The sequence below is a fragment of the Gobio gobio genome, assembly GCF_949357685.1.
Source record: "Gobio gobio genome assembly, chromosome: 3".
Lineage (NCBI taxonomy): Eukaryota > Metazoa > Chordata > Actinopteri > Cypriniformes > Gobionidae > Gobio > Gobio gobio.
In genome coordinates, this window is record NC_137099.1 from 4,671,382 (window position 1) to 4,690,807 (window position 19,426).

The 19,426-nt window shown below is 39.5% G+C and overlaps 1 protein-coding gene across 1 annotated transcript; it reads right to left on the reverse strand.

Moving 5' to 3' along the window:
• Window positions 1–6,116: 6,116 nt before the first annotated feature.
• Window positions 6,117–19,135, reverse strand: LOC307124075 (CD48 antigen-like). The gene is made up of 10 exons (XM_079813074.1): window positions 18,950–19,135; window positions 17,308–17,610; window positions 16,281–16,535; window positions 14,409–14,516; window positions 13,858–13,887; window positions 10,584–10,616; window positions 9,422–9,463; window positions 9,137–9,169; window positions 8,859–8,914; window positions 6,117–8,698 (listed from the first exon to the last, which is right to left on the reverse strand). Exons 1-10 carry the CDS (start codon window positions 19,020–19,022, stop codon window positions 8,660–8,662), a joined length of 972 nt encoding a protein of 323 aa, XP_079669200.1. The 5' UTR covers window positions 19,023–19,135; the 3' UTR covers window positions 6,117–8,659.
• Window positions 19,136–19,426: the final 291 nt, after the last annotated feature.

Genomic DNA, 19,426 nt, shown 5'->3' on the forward strand with positions numbered 1-19,426 from the left:
AGAGACGCTCAGCAGTTTAATGTTGTCATCCAGGGCCGGCCCAAGCCTTTATGAGCCCCCCGGTGTCACCAATACGATTGACTATTGTCAGTTCTTGATCATTCACACAGCCATTATCAATGTTATTAGATGTGTTGTCTGCCTGTCATGTTTTTACATTTACACGGTTTTTAATTGTAACAGTAGCAAACCCACAAGAGTGCTCAGGTGTTAATGTGTATTTTAATATTCAGTCTTACAGTACTAGCCTACAGTTCAGACTGGGATATGTACACTTTTTTGCAGTCTCTTATGCTGAATATGCTCACAGTTCAAAAGAACATTTATCTGAAATAGCTTTCAAAGAATAAAAAAAAAAGAAAAAAAAAAAGGATCATGTGACACTGAAGACTGGAGTAGGCTAATGATGATTAATTCAGCTTTGATCACATGAATAAATTACACACATACTATATACAGTATATTCACATAGAAAACATCTATTTTAAATTGCAATAATATTTCACAATTATACTGTCCGTTTTTACTGTGTTTTTGGTCAAATAAATGCAGTCTTGGTTAGCAGAAGAGACTTCTTTTAAAAACAAGAAATGTTGATGGATTTCTTTAAAATGTTAAACAGCTTTTATTTAGGCAGAAACACGCAGGAAGACCTTAGGGCTTTTTGTTGTTGTTGTTGTTGACAAAATATTTATAAATTATCTCATTACGAATTTGGGAAGATGTTTGCCGCATGTTGCGTTCCTGAATTATCATTTTGAGCAACTCAAACATATCACTTGCAGAGAAGCGTTTACTGCGAACTGAAAGCTATGCTGTAAACATCCAAAACATGCAGCATGTCAGATAAGATATTCGCACTAAACCATAGGCTATATCACATTCCCAAATCCATCCATTCATAAAAAGGTTACCGGGGCAACTGACGAGTAGCACCGTTTCAGCGCTGATTTTTCTCGCACTTTGGACTTTGAACCCTGGCTAACAAGCTAAAGGAAGGCCAATTTATATGCTACTTCTGTGTCGAGTGTAAGCTGACTTGTCGCGCTGCACTCCACTTTATTCCTATGGGTGACGTCAAGCGACTTTAACGCGCCCGCAAAGCATTCCGGGAAGGCGGCGCTGCATTTGAACAAATGTCGCGCGTCAAAAAAGCTGGCCGAAGCTCAACTTTATGCAAATGAATCCGTTGAAAGTGACGCGACTATCTAATAGAAGTAGAGCACATGGAGACGGAGGGAAGTCTCTCGCTGGTCCTTTGTTTTTCATTCCCCGCTGGCTCAAACGCACGCCCATAGCGGTAAACTTGAGGAACGCCCATCAACATACACATGAGGGGAAGCGTCACAACACCACGCTTCAGTCGGGCCGCAAAAGTGGATCTGTATCGTAAAGGTGCAGATCCACTTGTTCGTGCAACACTTCTGTCGCACTGCACTCCACTTTATTCCTATGGGTGACGTCAAGCGACTTTAACGCGCCCGCAAAGTTGAACAAATCCTGCGCGTCAAAAAAGCTGGCCAAAGCTCAACTTTATGCAAATGAATCCGTAACGATACAGATCCACTTTTGCAGCGAGAGACTTCCCTCCGTCTCCATGTGCTCTACTTCTATTAGATAGTCGCGTCACGTTCAACGGATTCATTTGCATAAAGTTGAGCTTCGGCCAGCTTTTTTGACGCGCGACATTTGTTCAAATGCAGCGCCGCCTTCCCGGAATGCTTTGCGGGCGCGTTAAAGTCGCTTGACGTCACCCATAGGAATAAAGTGGAGTGCGGCGCGACAGAAGTGTTGCACGGACAAGTGGATCTGCACCTGTAGGCTGTGTGATGCGCGCGTACCCTACGACGTACCCTGACGCGCACCTCTCCGAAAATGTAACGTGTCAATTCTACGCGGACCACAAGCGCTGTGATTGGTCTGCCAGCCCAGAACCCCTCCCTCAGGTCAATAAAATAAAATAAAAATCTGCGATAGGAGTGTGTGTGCCCAGAAATGGGATGATAGTTTCATCCTTACATCTTTTATATAACACAATATTTTGTAGTGCAGAGATTCTTTATGTTAGTGAATAAAAACATAGATCCGCTGTTTAAAGTTTATTTATTTTCTCATTAAAACCAAAGATGTTAATCAGTGATTCCTATATCAAGAACAGGGACACATTAGGGTGCATTTCGTTTTGTGATTTCAACGGAACGAATAAAGTCTCCACAACAGCAATCGATTGAAGCGCTCGTCTGCCCGAGCCACCGATACTGAAAACAGCACCACAAGCTCGGCATGATTTCACAAACACATTCCAGCGCCAGATCGCCTCTTATTTAACTCTACTAATCAACTAGAGATGCTTCATTTGTATTAGATACAACAACTCAAGCCGCAAGAAAAGCCGCTATCTTCCGCCATCACTGCAGCTGATACTTCGGGTGCGTCTCAATCAGCTCTAGATCAGTAGTCAGGGCACTGATCAGGGATCAGCCCATTGAGTTATGTCCTGATCAGTGCCCTGACTACTGAACCAGGAGCTGATTGACACGCATGCAATGACAATGTAAACAAGCCACTTCTCCTTCGGCTTTTGCCTTGATGCCGTGGGTTACCATCATCATGCCCGTGGACACTGCCTCCTAGAGGTCTGCATGTGTAATTGCACATTGACGTGGACAACAATGCAGAAGTATAAATGAAAACCAACTTGCGTAACTTGCGGCGTAGACGGCGTAGGTCCGACGCAGCAGTATAAATCAGCCTTAATCGTGTCCAGCTAATGGTGCAGCGCTGTCAGAATTAATCTGTGCATATATTTTTCAAAAAAAGTGCAGTTTATCTAGTAATTTTTTAAGGCCATTTCGCAATTTCAATAATACGGTGACGCATTGCTGCCACAATGCAACATACACTGTAAAAAAAAAATCAGGTCTCCAATTGAAAATTTTCTAGTGAGCGATCACATCTAAAATTTTCAGTTGGCCAAATTGAATTTCTTGATTTTTAATTTAATTAAATTGCATCAATTCACAGAAATTCAATTTGGCCAACTGAAAATTTTAGATGTGATAGCTCACTAGAAAATTTTCAATTGGAGACCTGAATTTTTTTTTACAGTGTATAATTTTTTCCACTCAATTATGCCGTAATAACAAGATCTTATGTCGTTAAAACTATATAATTTTCTTGTTAAAACGACATGTATTTTCTCCTATATGGACATGTGTTGTATAGTAATGTATCCACATTAGAAAATTCATATATGTGCCTTTGTCACACTTCCATGTTTGAAAAGCAGAAGCAAGCTCAGCGTAAAAAAGGCTCTGTATCAATGGCAGTGCCCATAGCACGAAATTGTTGTAATTTATTGATGTAGCCTGCAGTTCATAACAGATAGCCATGGGTAAGGTGCCATGCAAGGACCGCTCATGATAAGCCTCAGTGGCGTAACTTTAACCTAGTAGCCTTAATAACGGACCCCGGTGCAGCCACAAATACTATCTATCTAAACTATCTAATAACTATCTATAGTAGGCCTACTGTAATTAAGATATTCAACATATGTATTAAAAACAGAAAGACGCTATAGTTTCAGCCTTACTCAAAGGCCGCGGAAACATGGCCAGTGGGTTTGTTACGCGCGTCAATTCATTCCCGGCGTTCCTGATTTGCTTCTTATTTATCAAATAAACAGGCCATTAGTTGATGAAACAAAGTGAATAAAAAGTCTCTATTCATAGTTTTCAGTCACGTGACTGTCGTGGAGCCTTGGAGGGCAAAACCGCCATAGAACTCTATAGAACTACAGCACAAGCCTGTCAAATTTCCATCTTAAAACAAAAATATGTGAACAAGATGCACGTTTTGGGCACTTATGATCCATATCCAGCACCTGCTGCAGTATTTCAATCACTGAAAACAGCGGGACGTTTTTAAAACACTTAACGTGAAAAACACTATAGGGTGAGCTGCACCAATAAGGATTAAATTAAGCAAAGTTTAAAGGATTTGTTGATATGGGTTTTATTTTAAATCGAGTCGTTGCACCACTTCATTTTAAACACAGATAAATTACGCAGTAAAACCGTTATAGATAGAGCTGATCAGCAGCAGACGGAGGTGAACTGAAGACAGGCTAAGAATCCTTAATGCAACCCCCCCTTAAAGTGCCGTAATGTACTAAAACAGTGATATTAAAAGATCAAATTCAGTTTACACCTTTTTGATGATGCATACTATATACAGGCGAGTAGATGAGGTAAGAATATGAACGCAACACGTTTTCTTTATAATGGGTTTCGATGGGGAAAACACCTAACGAGAAACCTTGTGTTGCGCTAATATTCTGTGTTCATCTGCTTTCCTGTACAAAGTATGCAACATCAAAAAGGTGTATATTGAATTTGGAATTTTAATATCACTGTCTTACCGCATTAATACTGACTACAAACCTGGTAAAAATGACTGGCGGGCAATGGAGGAGAGCCTTGTTTTGCCCTCCAGGTGAGCGTTCCTATAAGCGTGTGACAACACGTGAAAACTATGAATAGCAGATCTGACTGAAATGACTTAAATAAAATTCAAATATAGCTAACTGCAAGTTTTAATAAAGTTCTCAGACGTTGTTTTGTGTTCACTCTTGTCAGCTTTCAACCACTTGGGTCATATTCTGACACCACACACACAGGATACTTTGAGCATTAAGTTCTAAATGATTTGACTATTTACACTTATATTGTATTTTTTTTACACTTATATTGTATTTTTTTAAATAATTGTTTACTCAGGATTCATTATATGAATGTAGTGCTATAAAAGTAAGAAACATATTTTAAAAAGTATTCATTGTTCTGCGAAGCTGAGTGATTTTATTTACAGATATTTTCCTATGTGTCAAAATGCAAATCAAGAGACCAGAAGATGGTACTAGTACTTTAAACAGACATATTTTTTTTCTGTATATACTTAGGGCCCTAACAGGGCAGAGTAGGTGCAACTCTTGCTCGTCTTCCGAAGTGGGAAGAGCAGACAGCGAAATGACCTGTGCTCTGAATGAAGTAGAGAGCACTTTTGGCACGTAGTAAGGGCAACTCTGGAGTCGTTAGGCCCAAACTCAAGACAGGAAGCGCTCACAAAGAGCACTTGCAAATTGCCCACTCGCTTGACCGATGCTAGTGCTAGCAGGTGTGCGGTCTTGAGCGAAAGTGGCCATAATTTGGCCGACTGCAGCTGGGTCCGCCAGAAAGGGACTGCCCATCTCTCTTCCCCGATCCATTTAATGACCTGAGGGAGCATTGGGACCGGGGGAAAAGCAGAGGGAGGCTGGGCCATTGACCGGAGGAGGCCGAAGGAGTTTTGCCGGAAACACCTGGAGAAGTGCCATGTGGCGGAGCCAGCTTGGCCGGCGAGAGCTGAAGTGGTTCTGCAGGGTTTGGATGGGTGAACCACTTTGGCCTTCCATCCAATGGCAGTGGGTGGACACAGGAAAACAAGCTACCATGGAGGAGAACTGGCACCCCGACTGAGCCTGGTTTCTCCCAAGGTTTATTTTTCTCCATTAGGTCACCAGATGGGGTTTTGGTGTCCTTGCCACTGTCGCCTTTGGCTTGGCTTGCTCAGTTGGGGACACTACATTTTTCAACTAAATATCCAAATAAATCTAATTATTAAACTAAATGAACCATATAAACTTAATTACTGATCTAATTACTAATCTAATGCCCACATTGTCACTGTATGATAATTGAAATGAGCTGATGGCATCATCGTTTTCTCTGGAATGGCTATACAGCTGAATAAAATTATGTTGCATTATTTTCCTGTTTAACACTGTGAAGCTGCTTTGAAACAATCTGCATTGTAAAAAGCGCTATAGAAATAAAGTTGACTTGACTTAAACAAGCTAGGTAACATTATTATCAGCAACATAGCAGATTAATGGAAATATACATCGGTTATCATCATTTTTTTGTAATGACTAATTTATTAATGACTCAGCACCATCTGTATTGAAGAGAAAAGAATCACTTCGGGGCCCGGTGCCGTCGCATCGGTTGCACTGCAAACTTTGTTACCGTCCTTGGTCTAGGTCAGCGTGTTACACAAATGACAAAACAATACTTTTTACCCATTACTCATTTTATTATCTTGTTCTCTTGTTTTCATAGTTTTATTAGGGGTTCAAGCGCTGTTATAAACATTTATGTACAATATGAGAAGTAAATATGTAACATTTCAGTTTATCCAGCAATAATTTATGATCTAGTACATCAAAAGCTAAGCTAAAATCTAACAAAATGTCATGTTCAGGTATAAATGAAAAGGATTGAGGACTCAATTTGCAGAAGAATAAGATTTATTAACTGAACAGAACCCAAAAACAAAACGCCCCCGAGGGGGAAAACTAAACTGAAATAAACTTAAACATCAGGAGAGGAAACAACGAGAGCACACGACTCCTTATGCGTTTCAATCACTCATGCTGTGTTTTGATATCATACGCGGATCGGTCTGCGCAGCGCCGATGCATCTCGAACAAGTCTGGTGTGTTTGAGTTTCCTGCTGCCTCGCTAGCATTGCTGAGAAAGATGAGACGTATACAGTGACGTAAGACCTGGCTCTGTGGCGGCTCTCTAGCCCGTGGAAAGGCAAACCGGTTCTTAGAAAGCTCCTCAGTCGAACCAACTCAGAACTGGCACTAGCACCGGGTTCATTCTGGTGGAAAATGGGTAACATAGAAGAGGGGAATCTCCTCAACCACCACCCATGTGCAACAGCACCTGGATGATGCGACGGCAGCCATATTGATTGGTGGAGAGGAGACAGAGTGATTAAGCCAATCAGTATATGGGGATTATTAGGAGGCCATGATGGACAGGGGCCAATGGCCAAATTTGGCCAGGATGCCAGGGTTACACCTCTACTCTTTTTCCGAAGGGCATCCAGGGATTTTTAATGACCACAGAGAGTCAGGACCTCGGTTTAACGTCTCATCTGAAGGACAGTGCTTGTTACAGTATAGAGTCTCCATCACTATACTGGGGCGTTAGGACCCACACAGACCACAGGGTGAGCGCCCCCTGCTGGCCTCACTAACACCTCTACCAGCAGCATCCTAGTTTTCCCAGTTGGTCTCCCATCCAGGTACTGAACAGGCTCAGTCCGGCTTAGCTTCAGTGGGAAACCAGTCTTGTGTTAGAGGGCGATATGGCTGCTGAAGTAGTGATGGGCGCTTTCAAAACACAGCATCATGAAACCTTTACGAATCTTTTGTTTCAAATCAGTAGTTCAGAGCGTGTTTTTCAAACCGCCAAAGTCACGTGATTTCAGTAAACGAGGCTTCGTTACGTCATAAGTGTTTTGAAAATTCAATGGATCAACCGCAGGGGGGGGGCAATCTCTGTGAGCCCATGAATCATGCAGAGAACCATTGAGCAAGTAGCCTCAGCCTCAGGCGTCAATGCATATGGCACACTTTTCTGGAAACACTTTAGGAGTTTCAAAGTCATCATCTGATTGGTTGAATTCTACACGATATCCGTGAGATGTGTGTGTTTCGTTCTTTAACGGTCCGCTTGGAAACAAATGCCGTGACGTCAAACTCCCTTGTGGAAAAAGAACGCCATCGTGTTTACACCTGTGACAATGAGCGCTTACCAGGATCAACTAAACGCTGGGTTTTCAAACGTATGTGAAGTTTGCAGCTCCATTGTTGCAGTAAACTTGCACAACGTTCTTGAATGAATACTTTATAGATGCACGCCAGTCTATTATTGCAGGGACATAGACTTTACATGATCAAAACCCTAAACGGAACAAAACAAACTGTGATTGGTTGCGTTACATGTCAGTCAAACGTCATCTTGGGCGGTCCTTGACCAATGAAAGCTGCGATGGAGTCCAAACCTTCTGCTGTGAGTCTGAAGGTCAGGCTACGCGAGACTATTGTGCAAGTGTCTATGGGTTTTATCTGATCAGTTTTATACATTTGTAGATGTTTTAATGAGGCATTCCTGTTGAAAAAACCCAGCATAAGCTGGTTAGGTATGTTTTGAAGCATGGCAGCTGGTTTGAGCTAGAGCTGAGCTGGAGCTAGTTTCTTAGGACCAGCACTTGTCCAGCTTAAACCAGCCCATGACCATTTGCCATACCTCAAAACATACCTCTGGTCCAACCATCAACATTGCACATTACGTCCAAGACCAATCCTAAAATGAGGAAAAGGAAACAGCAGGAACAACAAAAGCAACAAAATATAACACATACGTCACAGACGTAACAACTTCAAGCAAAGAATGAACTGGTGTGGTGTCATTCTGAACAAAATCAGGCCAAAACAAAGTTAGTTTCGGGAGTTCGACACAGCTTGCCAAAGCAAATTTGGAAAACTATGGAAAAAAGTTTGCTCTGGCTGCGAAACACCTTCGAACAACCATTGGTCCATGGCCATTACGTACTAAGTAGGTGTGGCTCTGAGGCTCCGCCTTCTTTGACGTGGAAATCTTCTGTTCATTCCATTGAGGTAAGACGTCCACAAGTAAAAACATAAACATGCTGGAGAGTCGCTTTATAGTAGAAACTGAACTTAAATAACATACGTATAAATAGCCTCTGCATTTCCGAAAAACAAATCTTGTTAAGTCGATAAGATGAAAATTCTGTCGTTTTGTCATGGTTTCTCCTCCTTCACAGAAGCAGAGGTTAATTTCTAGAAAGTAAAATAAGCGAGAAGAATTGGTGTTTAGAGCAACAGAAACAGGAACAATGTGTAATAAGCATGAACAAGCAATGAACGCTCAACTTTGATTACGAACGAGAGAAATCAGGCTGCTTCAGTCCAGAAACTCACTGATGTGCGATTATCTTACCATCGGTTTTTCTTCTCCTTCCTCCTTTTTCCCTTCTGGATTCAGAGCCACACTCTCTATGAAATCACAAATATATAATGATTCATAAACGTCGCTGTGCTTATGACTTTATCATCATCATGTGACGATATTATTCACTTTGAGAGAACATGCTGTAAAATTGCACTTGACAAAGACAACAATCCACTGTAAATATAACTGAAGTAAAATTGTGATGTATATGTTTGTAAAGGACTATTGATGTAATTATTTGAAACCAAACTTTTTAATCAGCTTACCTTTCTTGTCTTTATCTCCCGTCTTCTCTGTGCCTTGATAATTAACCAAATAATAAACAATTAGCCATACAATGAAATACAACTCTCTTATATGTTGACAGGGAGTGAACTGGTGCCACAATCCTTCTCTACTTCAATCCACCTGGATTCACTCAATAGTGCACCGGATACTGCTCAGTTACATTTATACAATGATTGTGTTAAAAGCAGCTTCAAGACAAACTGTAATCACTATATACTGTAAATATTTTTTTGAATATTTAAGAAATGTTTATTACATCTTACCGTTGTTTGATGGTTCTGGAGTATATTGTTCTACAGTATAAACTGTGAGAAAGAAAGAAGATCCATGAGTTTATCCATTTCATGAACAATGATTGAAAGAAAATTACTGCTAATAATAAACCATATATATTCATTAACCCTCTGGTGCTCTTTGGTCATTTCTGACCGGAATATTTTCTGTTTTGAAATTCAAAAAATCACTGCTTCATCGGAATAATATGAAGCTTGGTGACTTTTCTAGCAATAGGTATGTAAACACACAAAAAAATTGGGCTCATGATTTGAGCATGCTAATTGGTTGTAAAAAAAAAAAAAAAAAAGTAGCGTTCATTGTCTTCGGTCATAAATGACTGACCATAGGAAATGAATGGGAAATCGGCAAAAACACAAATTCTCCAAATATTTGTGTGTACAATCTACAAATCTGCCACAATGCTGAAAAAAAGTCCACCGCAGTAAAGGGGTGACACTCTAAAACATCAAGAGTGTGATATTGACACATCCACTCACACACACGCACACATGCATACTTATACACACTTATATTTCTAACAACAACAAAAAAAAAATATATAATACTTGATAATAAATGGTATTTGAGATTTGTTAAATATATATTCAAATCCATCGGGAAAAAAAATCATTAAATGTGTTCAAAAGAGAACTAGGGAATTCTCCCATGATTGCATGATTTCTTAAATAATTCCAAAAGAGGGCGCTAATCTGCCTTCAAAAAAAATATTTTGAAGGCCTAGTCTCTATTTTAACCTGAAATACTGCAATAATAAAAAATAAAAAAAAAATACAAAAACATTTTTTTGTATAATTTTCAATGGCAAAAATAGACCATAATTATTGCATAAATATTAAAAAATACTATCAAATCATCTCAAAATACAAAATTAAAAAGAAACAATATTATTGAAGAAAAATAAATTGCATTGGTTTTACTGGGGTGGAGGAAGTTTAATTTTTAGGTGTCCGGTCACTTATGACCGGGAAGACAACCAATGCAACCCCTAAACGAAGAGGGTTAAATATAAAAAATATTGGCCTAAATGCCTACTCATAAATAAATAAATTAGTGCTTTCAAATTGAATAGTCTATATACATATATATACACACAGACACCCACACACATACATATATAGGCCTACCTACCTTTGAAACATGAACAGCAGGCATCAACACGCTCTGGTGTAAAACACAATATGTAATAATTACAAACTGATCAATTATCAGAATAAGGATCAGATTTACTAAACAGGGCAAATTAGCACGAGAACACAATTCCATAGTTCCACAGTTCTGTGGTTCAGTAGATTACACCAAGAGCAGAACAAATTAGCGTCTGGTTTAAATTTTGGGGCGGTAAATAATGGTGCAAACACTAGTAAATTGACGAGCCAAAACTTAAGCTTAGTTCAGACTGCACGATTTTCAAACTCGACGGATCACGGCTCTTTTCACACTGCATGACTATCTGGGGTAGCATGCGGTCACTGCTGTGTTCACACTGACCGATGGATCGGCGACAGGAGGTTTCACACTGCATGACTGTACAAGAGGAAGAATCGCAGACAGCTCTGTGTCCCGTCCGCAAACTACGTTTCACAACCAAACACACGCGAGAAGTGAGAACGGAAACAACGTGAGATCACACGTGCGCCAGACTGGAGTTCTTGTGCGAGACTGGAATTGTTATTAGGTCCCATGGCGTGGATTTTTTATTTTATTTTATAATGTATTCTGAGGTGTACTTATATTGTTAGTATGATTTTTACATCATAAAATGTCATAATTTAGAAATAAAAGGCATTTTTTCTATATTGATGTTTGCCCTCTGGCTGAATGCCCTGTTTCAAGAGGCGTGTCTGCTGCGAGACTTCAGTAAAAACGCCCACTGTTGTGATTGGCTGACATCTTTGCATTTGAAATGAGTGTTAGATCTTGTAGCGGAGGGGGCGTGGTTTATCGAGGTCTATGAGGCACAAGCCTGCCAGAGAGACAGATGTTACTTCTCATCAGTTCTCTCAGCACGTCTCAGTTCAGTGAACTGTTGTAGTTACTAGCATATACTTCAGGTCATTCGTTTATTTCTTATCGGAGGGGCTGTCACTCATGTCAGAAAGTTAGTAACTTTAGTAAATGATGGATCAGCGCTGACTCGAGACGTGAACCGTTTAGAACGATTCAGTTCGATTTGGTGAACTGGTTCGACCGGTTCACTAAAAAGAACCTGTTCGAAAGAACGAGAGACCGGACATCACTATAGTGGACCAGAGACGGAGCAATTGCTAACAAAGTTATATTGTATTGAGTCATGAGAGCGCTGTCAGCGCGAGTTTATTGTGTTTGTATTGTGTTTGTCCCAGTCACACCGAGGCCGTCTTCCTCCTTATTCTACCAACTTTGTAACACATGCAATTTACCATTACAACTGCTGAGATGAACGAGTTACGAGTAAGTGTTGATTATAGCATTAATTTTAGATATTTTCCTATCATATGAAAAGCGTCTTTGATGCGCACTGAGTACACAGCGCAAACAAATACACAAAAGCAGTAATCTAATGTAATCCAGTTTATTGTGGGAATAGCTGGCTAGCCTAGCCGAATACCTCACGCTTATCCCCCTTCTGCTTAATCTCGCGCCGCGTTTGGTGCCTCCGCTGTGGGCCAGATGCAGTACTGGGGGTCGGGGATGTTGGAGGCCGACCGGACAGTGCAGCCCGAGCCTCGGCGTGCGTGAGGTTTATCTCTAAAGATGTGACTCTGCCGATGTTGAGCAGAAACTCACGACTGTATGCACATTTAAGAACAGATAGACGCGACGAGGACGTACAAAAACACTGACTCACAAGATAGAAAACACGAAAACACCGTTCTGTCGGGAGAGAGAGAAGTCACAGGACGAATAATACAGTTCTGTGTGAACTTGAATAATTAGCTACACATCAGAAATCACTGATCACAGATCAGAAGGAACTGAAAAAAGACTTCTGTTTTCATTTGTACATCCAAACACTGAGAAACTGCCAGCATTCACTCGTTCACAAGCCATGATCTCTCGAGGACAAACAAATATTGCGCTCGCATGGGCGTGCCAGATTCTCTGGGCGGAGGATAGGGAGGAAACCGTTCCTGTTATGAAGTCATAACAAGAAAATTTCAGATCAGCTCGTCTGAGCTGTCATCTTCTCAAAGGCAGAGAAAGACAGCCAGAACTCGGTTTACACCCATCAAAATTTCTAGACACTTGGGGACAATATTCAGGCTCGGTGAACTCATATTAATGTTGAAAAAAAATGTCATGCCATGGGACCTTTAAAAATATAGACTGCAGTGCAGAAACTTGCGATCCAAATAGTCTATGCGCTGATTTGTAGCGAAAAGGAGAAAAAGATAAAAGATTATTATATGGTGGAGAAATGGTTGGGGAGACGCAGGGAGCAATGATTGTGTTCTGCAAAGAGAGTTTGAGGTAAATAAATCATTTTGCAATGTGCGGCTGGTCGAGCAAACGGTTTATATATTTGTTAAAATACGGATTTTCTGGTCTATAATTCCTCCCTGAACCTCCAGCTGCCCTCGTCCTCTCATTGGCTGTAGGTCATCGCCAATGTATTTTCAGTAGGAACTCATTTCACGCAGATGGAGTTTGAATCGCCGACAGGTCCAGATATTTAGCATGCCAAATATCTCACTGGTAGGGTGACCATATTTTGATTACGGAAAACCAGGACACTCAGCCCGGCAATGAGACACTCAAATTATACTCAAAGTTTACTCAAAGATTCCTTAGGACTTGACAGGACTTGACAGGACAGGACTTGAAAACAGGACGTTTGGTCACCCTACTCACTGGCGTCGGAGACTCATCTGCGATTCTCTCTGATCGCGTCTTTGATCAGTCACACTGTGTTCGGGCATTTGTCTGACCTGTCGGCGAGTCAAAATTTGGGCTAAAATCGGGCAGTGTGAACTTGGCAGTAGTAAATCACCTATAAACTGCGGGAGGTTGCCTGGGCTGTAAGTGGTAGACCAATCACAACAGACTGTGTCATTTGACCAATCAGAGCAGAGTAGCTTGTGGAAAAGAGGGATTTAGAGAGCCTGATCCAACGAGTCGTTTGGTTTGAGAATCATTGAAAATTGTGGTTATGTGCAATGTATATTATGAGAAAATTCGTGTTTTTTTTTACCTTTGATGCATGTAAACCTGTTGTTGGAGACTCCAAAACTAAATTAGGAGCTTTTAAAATAGCATAATAGGGGCACTTTAAACCACCCGGATTCACTCAATAGTGTAGCAGCGAATACTGCTCAGTTAAATTTATGAAATGATTGTGTTAAAAGCAGCTTCAAGACAAACTGTAATCACATTAGCTTTACTGACAATAATATTTAAGAGATGACAGTTTATTACATCTTACCGTCGTTTGATGATGCTGGAGTATATTTTCCTTCAGTATCATTTATGAGAAAGAAAGAAGACCCATGAGTTTATTTCATGAACAATGAAATTATACATATATAATGTATATACAATAAGATCAGCAGCAAAAATAACCCTGTCCACGCCTTTTCAGCGTCTTTAGCAAATCCTGACAGTAGTTCTTAACAGCAAAAGAGGGTTTTGCGCTGACGAAAGCTGTTAGTAAATCTGGCACTAAAAGTGTTGTTGACTCTGCAATGATTACATTTTTGTGAAAATTGCACACGAGTACTACAGAAATAAAAATTAAAGACACACGCGTGCTCTTCTATGTTCCATTTTCCTGCATTAATACCAATATTTGTGCAAAAGCTATGCTTAATTTGTCTGTCAAAATAAACTTAAAATAATCTCTTGAATTTTATTTTATTTTTTTTATAATCCTAAAGCAAAAATGAATGTAATTCTTGGGAGTAAGGGAATCTACAGACTGAAGCTTATAAACAAAATACACATATTCGAAACAATAAAACACAACAGGAAACCTACCTTTAAATTTTCTGTTGCATTTATACAGGATGACAACGATGATGATGATGATGAGTAAGATGATTACAGCGACAATAACCGTTATCATCTCATGTCCGATTCCCAGGCCTGGTTCATCAGAAGAAACAGAACATTAGCTTCAATCGCTGAATGAAAGATGATACAGTACTTTCATGAAGGCAACAGTTGGCATATTACAAAACACACTTACATTATTTAATTTACATAAAATCCATAATTTTTGTAACAGTGTGTGATCAAAAGGTGTGATGAAGATATGACAGAACCATGAGGTTTAGTGCTAATTCTGACAGAGCAGGGCTGGGCATTGGCATACATTTCACGATTAACTTTTTAATGACAATTATGTTTCCATGCCTGTGATTTAGTGGATGGGAGGCGTACTACAAATAAGGTTTAGTGAAGCGCTTGACCTGGAAACACCACAGACTCAAAGATCGGTTCTTTGTAGTTAAGAATGGATATCGGCTCATCAAAATGAGAATCCATTAAAAACGAGAAATCTATGTTTTTAGCCCAGGCCTAAAACAGAGTATGCTACCAATACAGTAATCTGCAAGGATTGTGAAATACACTATATTGCCAAAAGTTTTGGGACACATGAACTTTAATGACATCCCATTCTCAATCCGTCGGGTTTAATATGGAGTTGGCCCACCCTTTGCAGCTCTAACAGCTTCAACTCTTCTGGGAAGGCTTTCCACAAGGTTTAGGAGTGTGTTTATGGGGATTCTTCTAGAAGCGCATTTGTGAGGTCAGACACTGATGTTGGACGAGAAGGCCTGGCTCTCAGTCTCCACTCTAATTCATCCCAAAGGTGTTCTATCGGGTTGAGGTCAGGACTCAAGTTCCTCCACACCAAACTCGCTCATCCTTGTCTTAATGGAGCGACGCTTTGTGCACTGGTCAGTCATGTTGGGACAGGAACGGGCCGTCCCCAAACTGTTCCCACAAAGTTGGGAGCATGAAATTGTCCAAAATGTCTTGGTTCCCTTCACTGGAACTAAGGGGCCAGGCCCAACCCCTGAAAAAAAAACCCCCACCCCATAATCCCCCCTCCACCAAACTTTAACAGCATATTTGTATCCTTCGCTGCCTTTGATATCCCACAATCCTGTGCTTTCCATTCTGTGACAGTTGAGCTGGAAAAAAAAAGATGGCGTCCGAAGGTTGCGTTTGCTGGTCAGTTTGTGTGTAAATGTACGTTTTTTTGACCAACATTTTCACTTCTGATGTCATTTCTAGCGAGAAATTACTAATGTAGTAATTACGTAGTATGCGTTTAGTTCTCACCAAAGCTCTCTCTATTTTGCTGTACATCATTCAACGGTTACACTGCCTAAGAAGTCCATCCGAAATCAGTTTCGTGAGGTGCCTTCATGCACAAACACTGCCTTACAAGCCATTGTCTGATAAGGCAGCGATGCGTTATCAGATGCGAAAACCTGCCTATAGGTTTTCGGACGCAGCCGGTGAAACGGTACCAGTGCTTATACTGGGGGAATATCGCTCGGCTGGAAAAGGCTCTCAGCCAATCAGATTCGAGAACCAGAAACAACTGTTGTATATAAAGACATAATCTCAGGTTTACCTGAAAATGAATTGCGAGTAAATCTGACAACTTCTTTTTGTGAAATGTTGTCCTTTAAAATAAATTACACTTGCTTTGATATTTTATTTTCTGATTCTGATCTGATTTTTAAGCATGATGTGGGTGTCCAAATACTTGTGAATGTGAATACAATATCTGAACAGTCAGATCTCAGCACCACCTAAACATAAAAATGAATCTGAATCTCTCAGTGACTTTCCTCTATAATAAGTCATGTTAAAGTAAAATCGCAGTCTCACCTTTAAACAGATTTCTCTCATAGACCGGATCACTGGTCTCTTTACTCACGCCGTTATCGAGTGTGCAGGTGTAGAAGTTTCCTGGATGTCCATTTTTTTTAACTGTGAGGGATTCTCCAATGGTGATTGCTGAGCCCTTCAGTATATGATCAGTAGAATTCTTCCAGATGATTGTTTCACTGTACTCGCATCTTAAATACACAACATCAGGGTTATCAGTCGGCTCTATCTTTATCTCAGGTTTGGGGACCCGCTCTGTGAAAGAAACAATGAGAACGTTTAGTCCACAGAGAAAACAAAGTAAAATCAAAAACTACTACACTAGCCTCTGAAAAAGTGTTGTGTTCTTTTAATACAAACTATCACTTAATGTACTATTGTACTAAACCAGGGATGGGCAATTCCTGTCCTCGAGGGCCACTGTCCTGCAGAGTTTAGCGCCAACCCTGATAAAACTCGCCTGCCTGTAGCCTTCTAGTAATCCTGAAGACATTGATTAGCTGGTTCAGGTGTGTTTGATTAGGATTGGAGCTAAACTCTGCAGGACAGTGGCCCTCAAGGACTGGAATTGCCCGCCCCTGTACTAAACTGTTCATTTGGATGTTTACCATGGTAGTAGTACCTTAAAGTATGGTAAATATCATGGTGCATGAATATCAGTTTCAGTGTATTATCACAAAGTACAAAGATATAGAAATCAGATGCCATCACTGTACCATGATTTGCAGAGGACGCTGCTAAAACTCAAGATATGTCTTTAATCTCTAAGTATAGTTGTGGTAATCATTAGTTCACCATGTTCTAGTCATATATCCACGAATACCACGACACTGCCACACATACGGTTATTTTCATCAGAGGAATAATAATTGTTACGTTTAAATTCAATTTAGCCTTTATACAAATACAAATAAATACTGATAAAACTATGGAACAAAGTATCACTACTTATACAATTTAAAAAAGCTTTATAATAATATGATAAAATTAGACTTTTAAAGTATTTCAATAATCAATATTCACTCACTCTTAACAGTCAATGTGAATCTTTGCTCCTGCGCTTTACTGTTGATCTCAATGATATAAACTCCACTGTGTTCTACTTTTAATTTAGTTATAGTGATTTGTCCAGTATTCTCATCAAAAGTTGTGATGTTCTGAAATCTTGGATTCGGGATGACTAAACCGTCTTCATCCCATTCAATCGCCTTGACAACAACACCAGTACTGTTTATGTGTTTCCAGCAAATGCTGCTGACAGGAGGAGGAAGAGGTTTGTCTGGACGAAAAGAAACTTCATCATCACCCACTGCTTTCATCACATCTGCACCTGATGAATAAAATTTGAGAGAGTGTGTTAGTCAACATTCAACAAGCACGTCTTTAAAAAAAAAAAACATTACAAACAATGACCATGACAATAGTAATTTCCAAAATATGGTATACATTTTGTTGAACAAATATAAACTACAACAAGTAGAAATAGACGATATGCAGGTTTTCCTTTAGCCCATTTCTGTTTATGTATTCCCCCATAATCAAACAAAGATGAACAATAAAGGCCACATTTGGTGGTAATCTTTGTCTATTAAAATAAAAAATACATCTGCACACATCTGCATCAGTACAAAATCAAAAACAGTGTACACCAGATTGAGTATTTTAAAATGTAGGCCAGTTTTCTCATCTTATTTCTTATGCAATATTTTTAGGCAACCATGCATATATGTTTTATACGATATTAGGCTGTATTCTGTTTTACTTCCTAATAAAGTCATTATTTAATCGGTAACCAAAACCTAAACTTAACAACTACCTTACTAACTATTTATAACAGTCATTAGGAGTTTATTGAGGCAAAAGTTGTATTTAATCATTTCATTCCTTCAGTAATAATAATAACTCCTTTAATTGCAACATCAGGTCTAAGACAAACACAGTCTCCTTATTAATTTCCTTTAAACAGACATTTTAAAGCATCAAACACCATACAATATTCTTCTTTAGGGATTATTGGAATATTATACATTTCAAGAAATTCTACATAGTTATACAGGTGCTCATTTTCATTAAATAACTGTTTAATGAAACTGTTTTATTAAACAAACAACAACAGAGTTTTATGTCTAAACGTTATATGTCTGTTATTCCAAATTATACATCGGTTTGGAGAAATGTTTAAATTAAATGTAATCAAATTGCAAAGTAAAAACAATTCCCGCACATTTTTTCATATAGCTAGTCTCGTTCCTGACTAGTTTCCGGTGAACACGTCAAAGGCCACACAAAAAGTACCTAACAGTCCCTATAATGTAAAAAAAAAAATGTTAAGAAGAAGAAGAAGAAGTAGTAGCCTATAATGTATATTTGGGCATAGTATTCTATCAAGATATGTATAAAATACATGTAAAGACCACAATATATAAATATGATTATTATAGTGATATATTAAAGTAACCATGTTATAATCATCTGAACTATAGCCTACATGTGTTTTACACTACCTGTAGCTAATGATTTACAATAATAACCTAAACAAATATAGGCCACGACAGAGACTGTCGTGAATATAATTATCTAAAATACACCGCATTATATTATATTTTAAAACTGAACGGCTTGAAGTAGCCAAGATCAGTGTTAACCAGGTAACGATCGTGTAACTTTACCTGAAGCGGCTCCTGAGGCGATGAACACAACGAGGAGGACGGCCGTCGAGTATCTTAGAAGAAACATCTTCATACAAAGTACACTTTAATGTGCTTTTCTTCTATAGTTTACACATAAATTAGGCTCATGTCTGAGTGAAATAGCTGAGGCTGCATGAGGAAGTCCAAACAAATGAAACCGAAAGGAGTTTGGCGTTCAGCGGTTTAAAGAGATAGTTCACCCAAAAATGAAAATTAGCCCATGATTTAGGGGGAGAGTGAAGCACAACCTAACGCTTTTTGACTTTCTCAGTTTGTGTAAATCCACTTGGGGTTCAGAGTATTTATTTTTTCCCACATTAATTGCACACATGTCTAGTACAATTATGTTGTTTTGTTTCATTTTAATACAGTGCACACTTTTTTCTTGATTTACCCCGAAAGAAAGGAAGTGAAATAGGTGGGGTACATTGTAACATGTGGTGAGGCACAGTGTAA

Excerpts from the sequence above, each read along its gene's own strand:
- LOC307124075 (XM_079813074.1), bottom strand. The coding sequence starts at position 19,022 with ATGAAGATGTTTCTTCTAAGATACTCGACGGCCGTCCTCCTCGTTGTG. Across the intron at positions 16,536-17,307 it reads ATTCACATTGACTGTTAAGA|AGCGGGTCCCCAAACCTGAG; the intron begins GTGAGTGAATAT and ends TTTCTTTCACAG. Across the intron at positions 9,170-9,421 it reads TCCAGAACCATCAAACAACG|GCACAGAGAAGACGGGAGAT; the intron begins GTAAGATGTAAT and ends TTAATTATCAAG.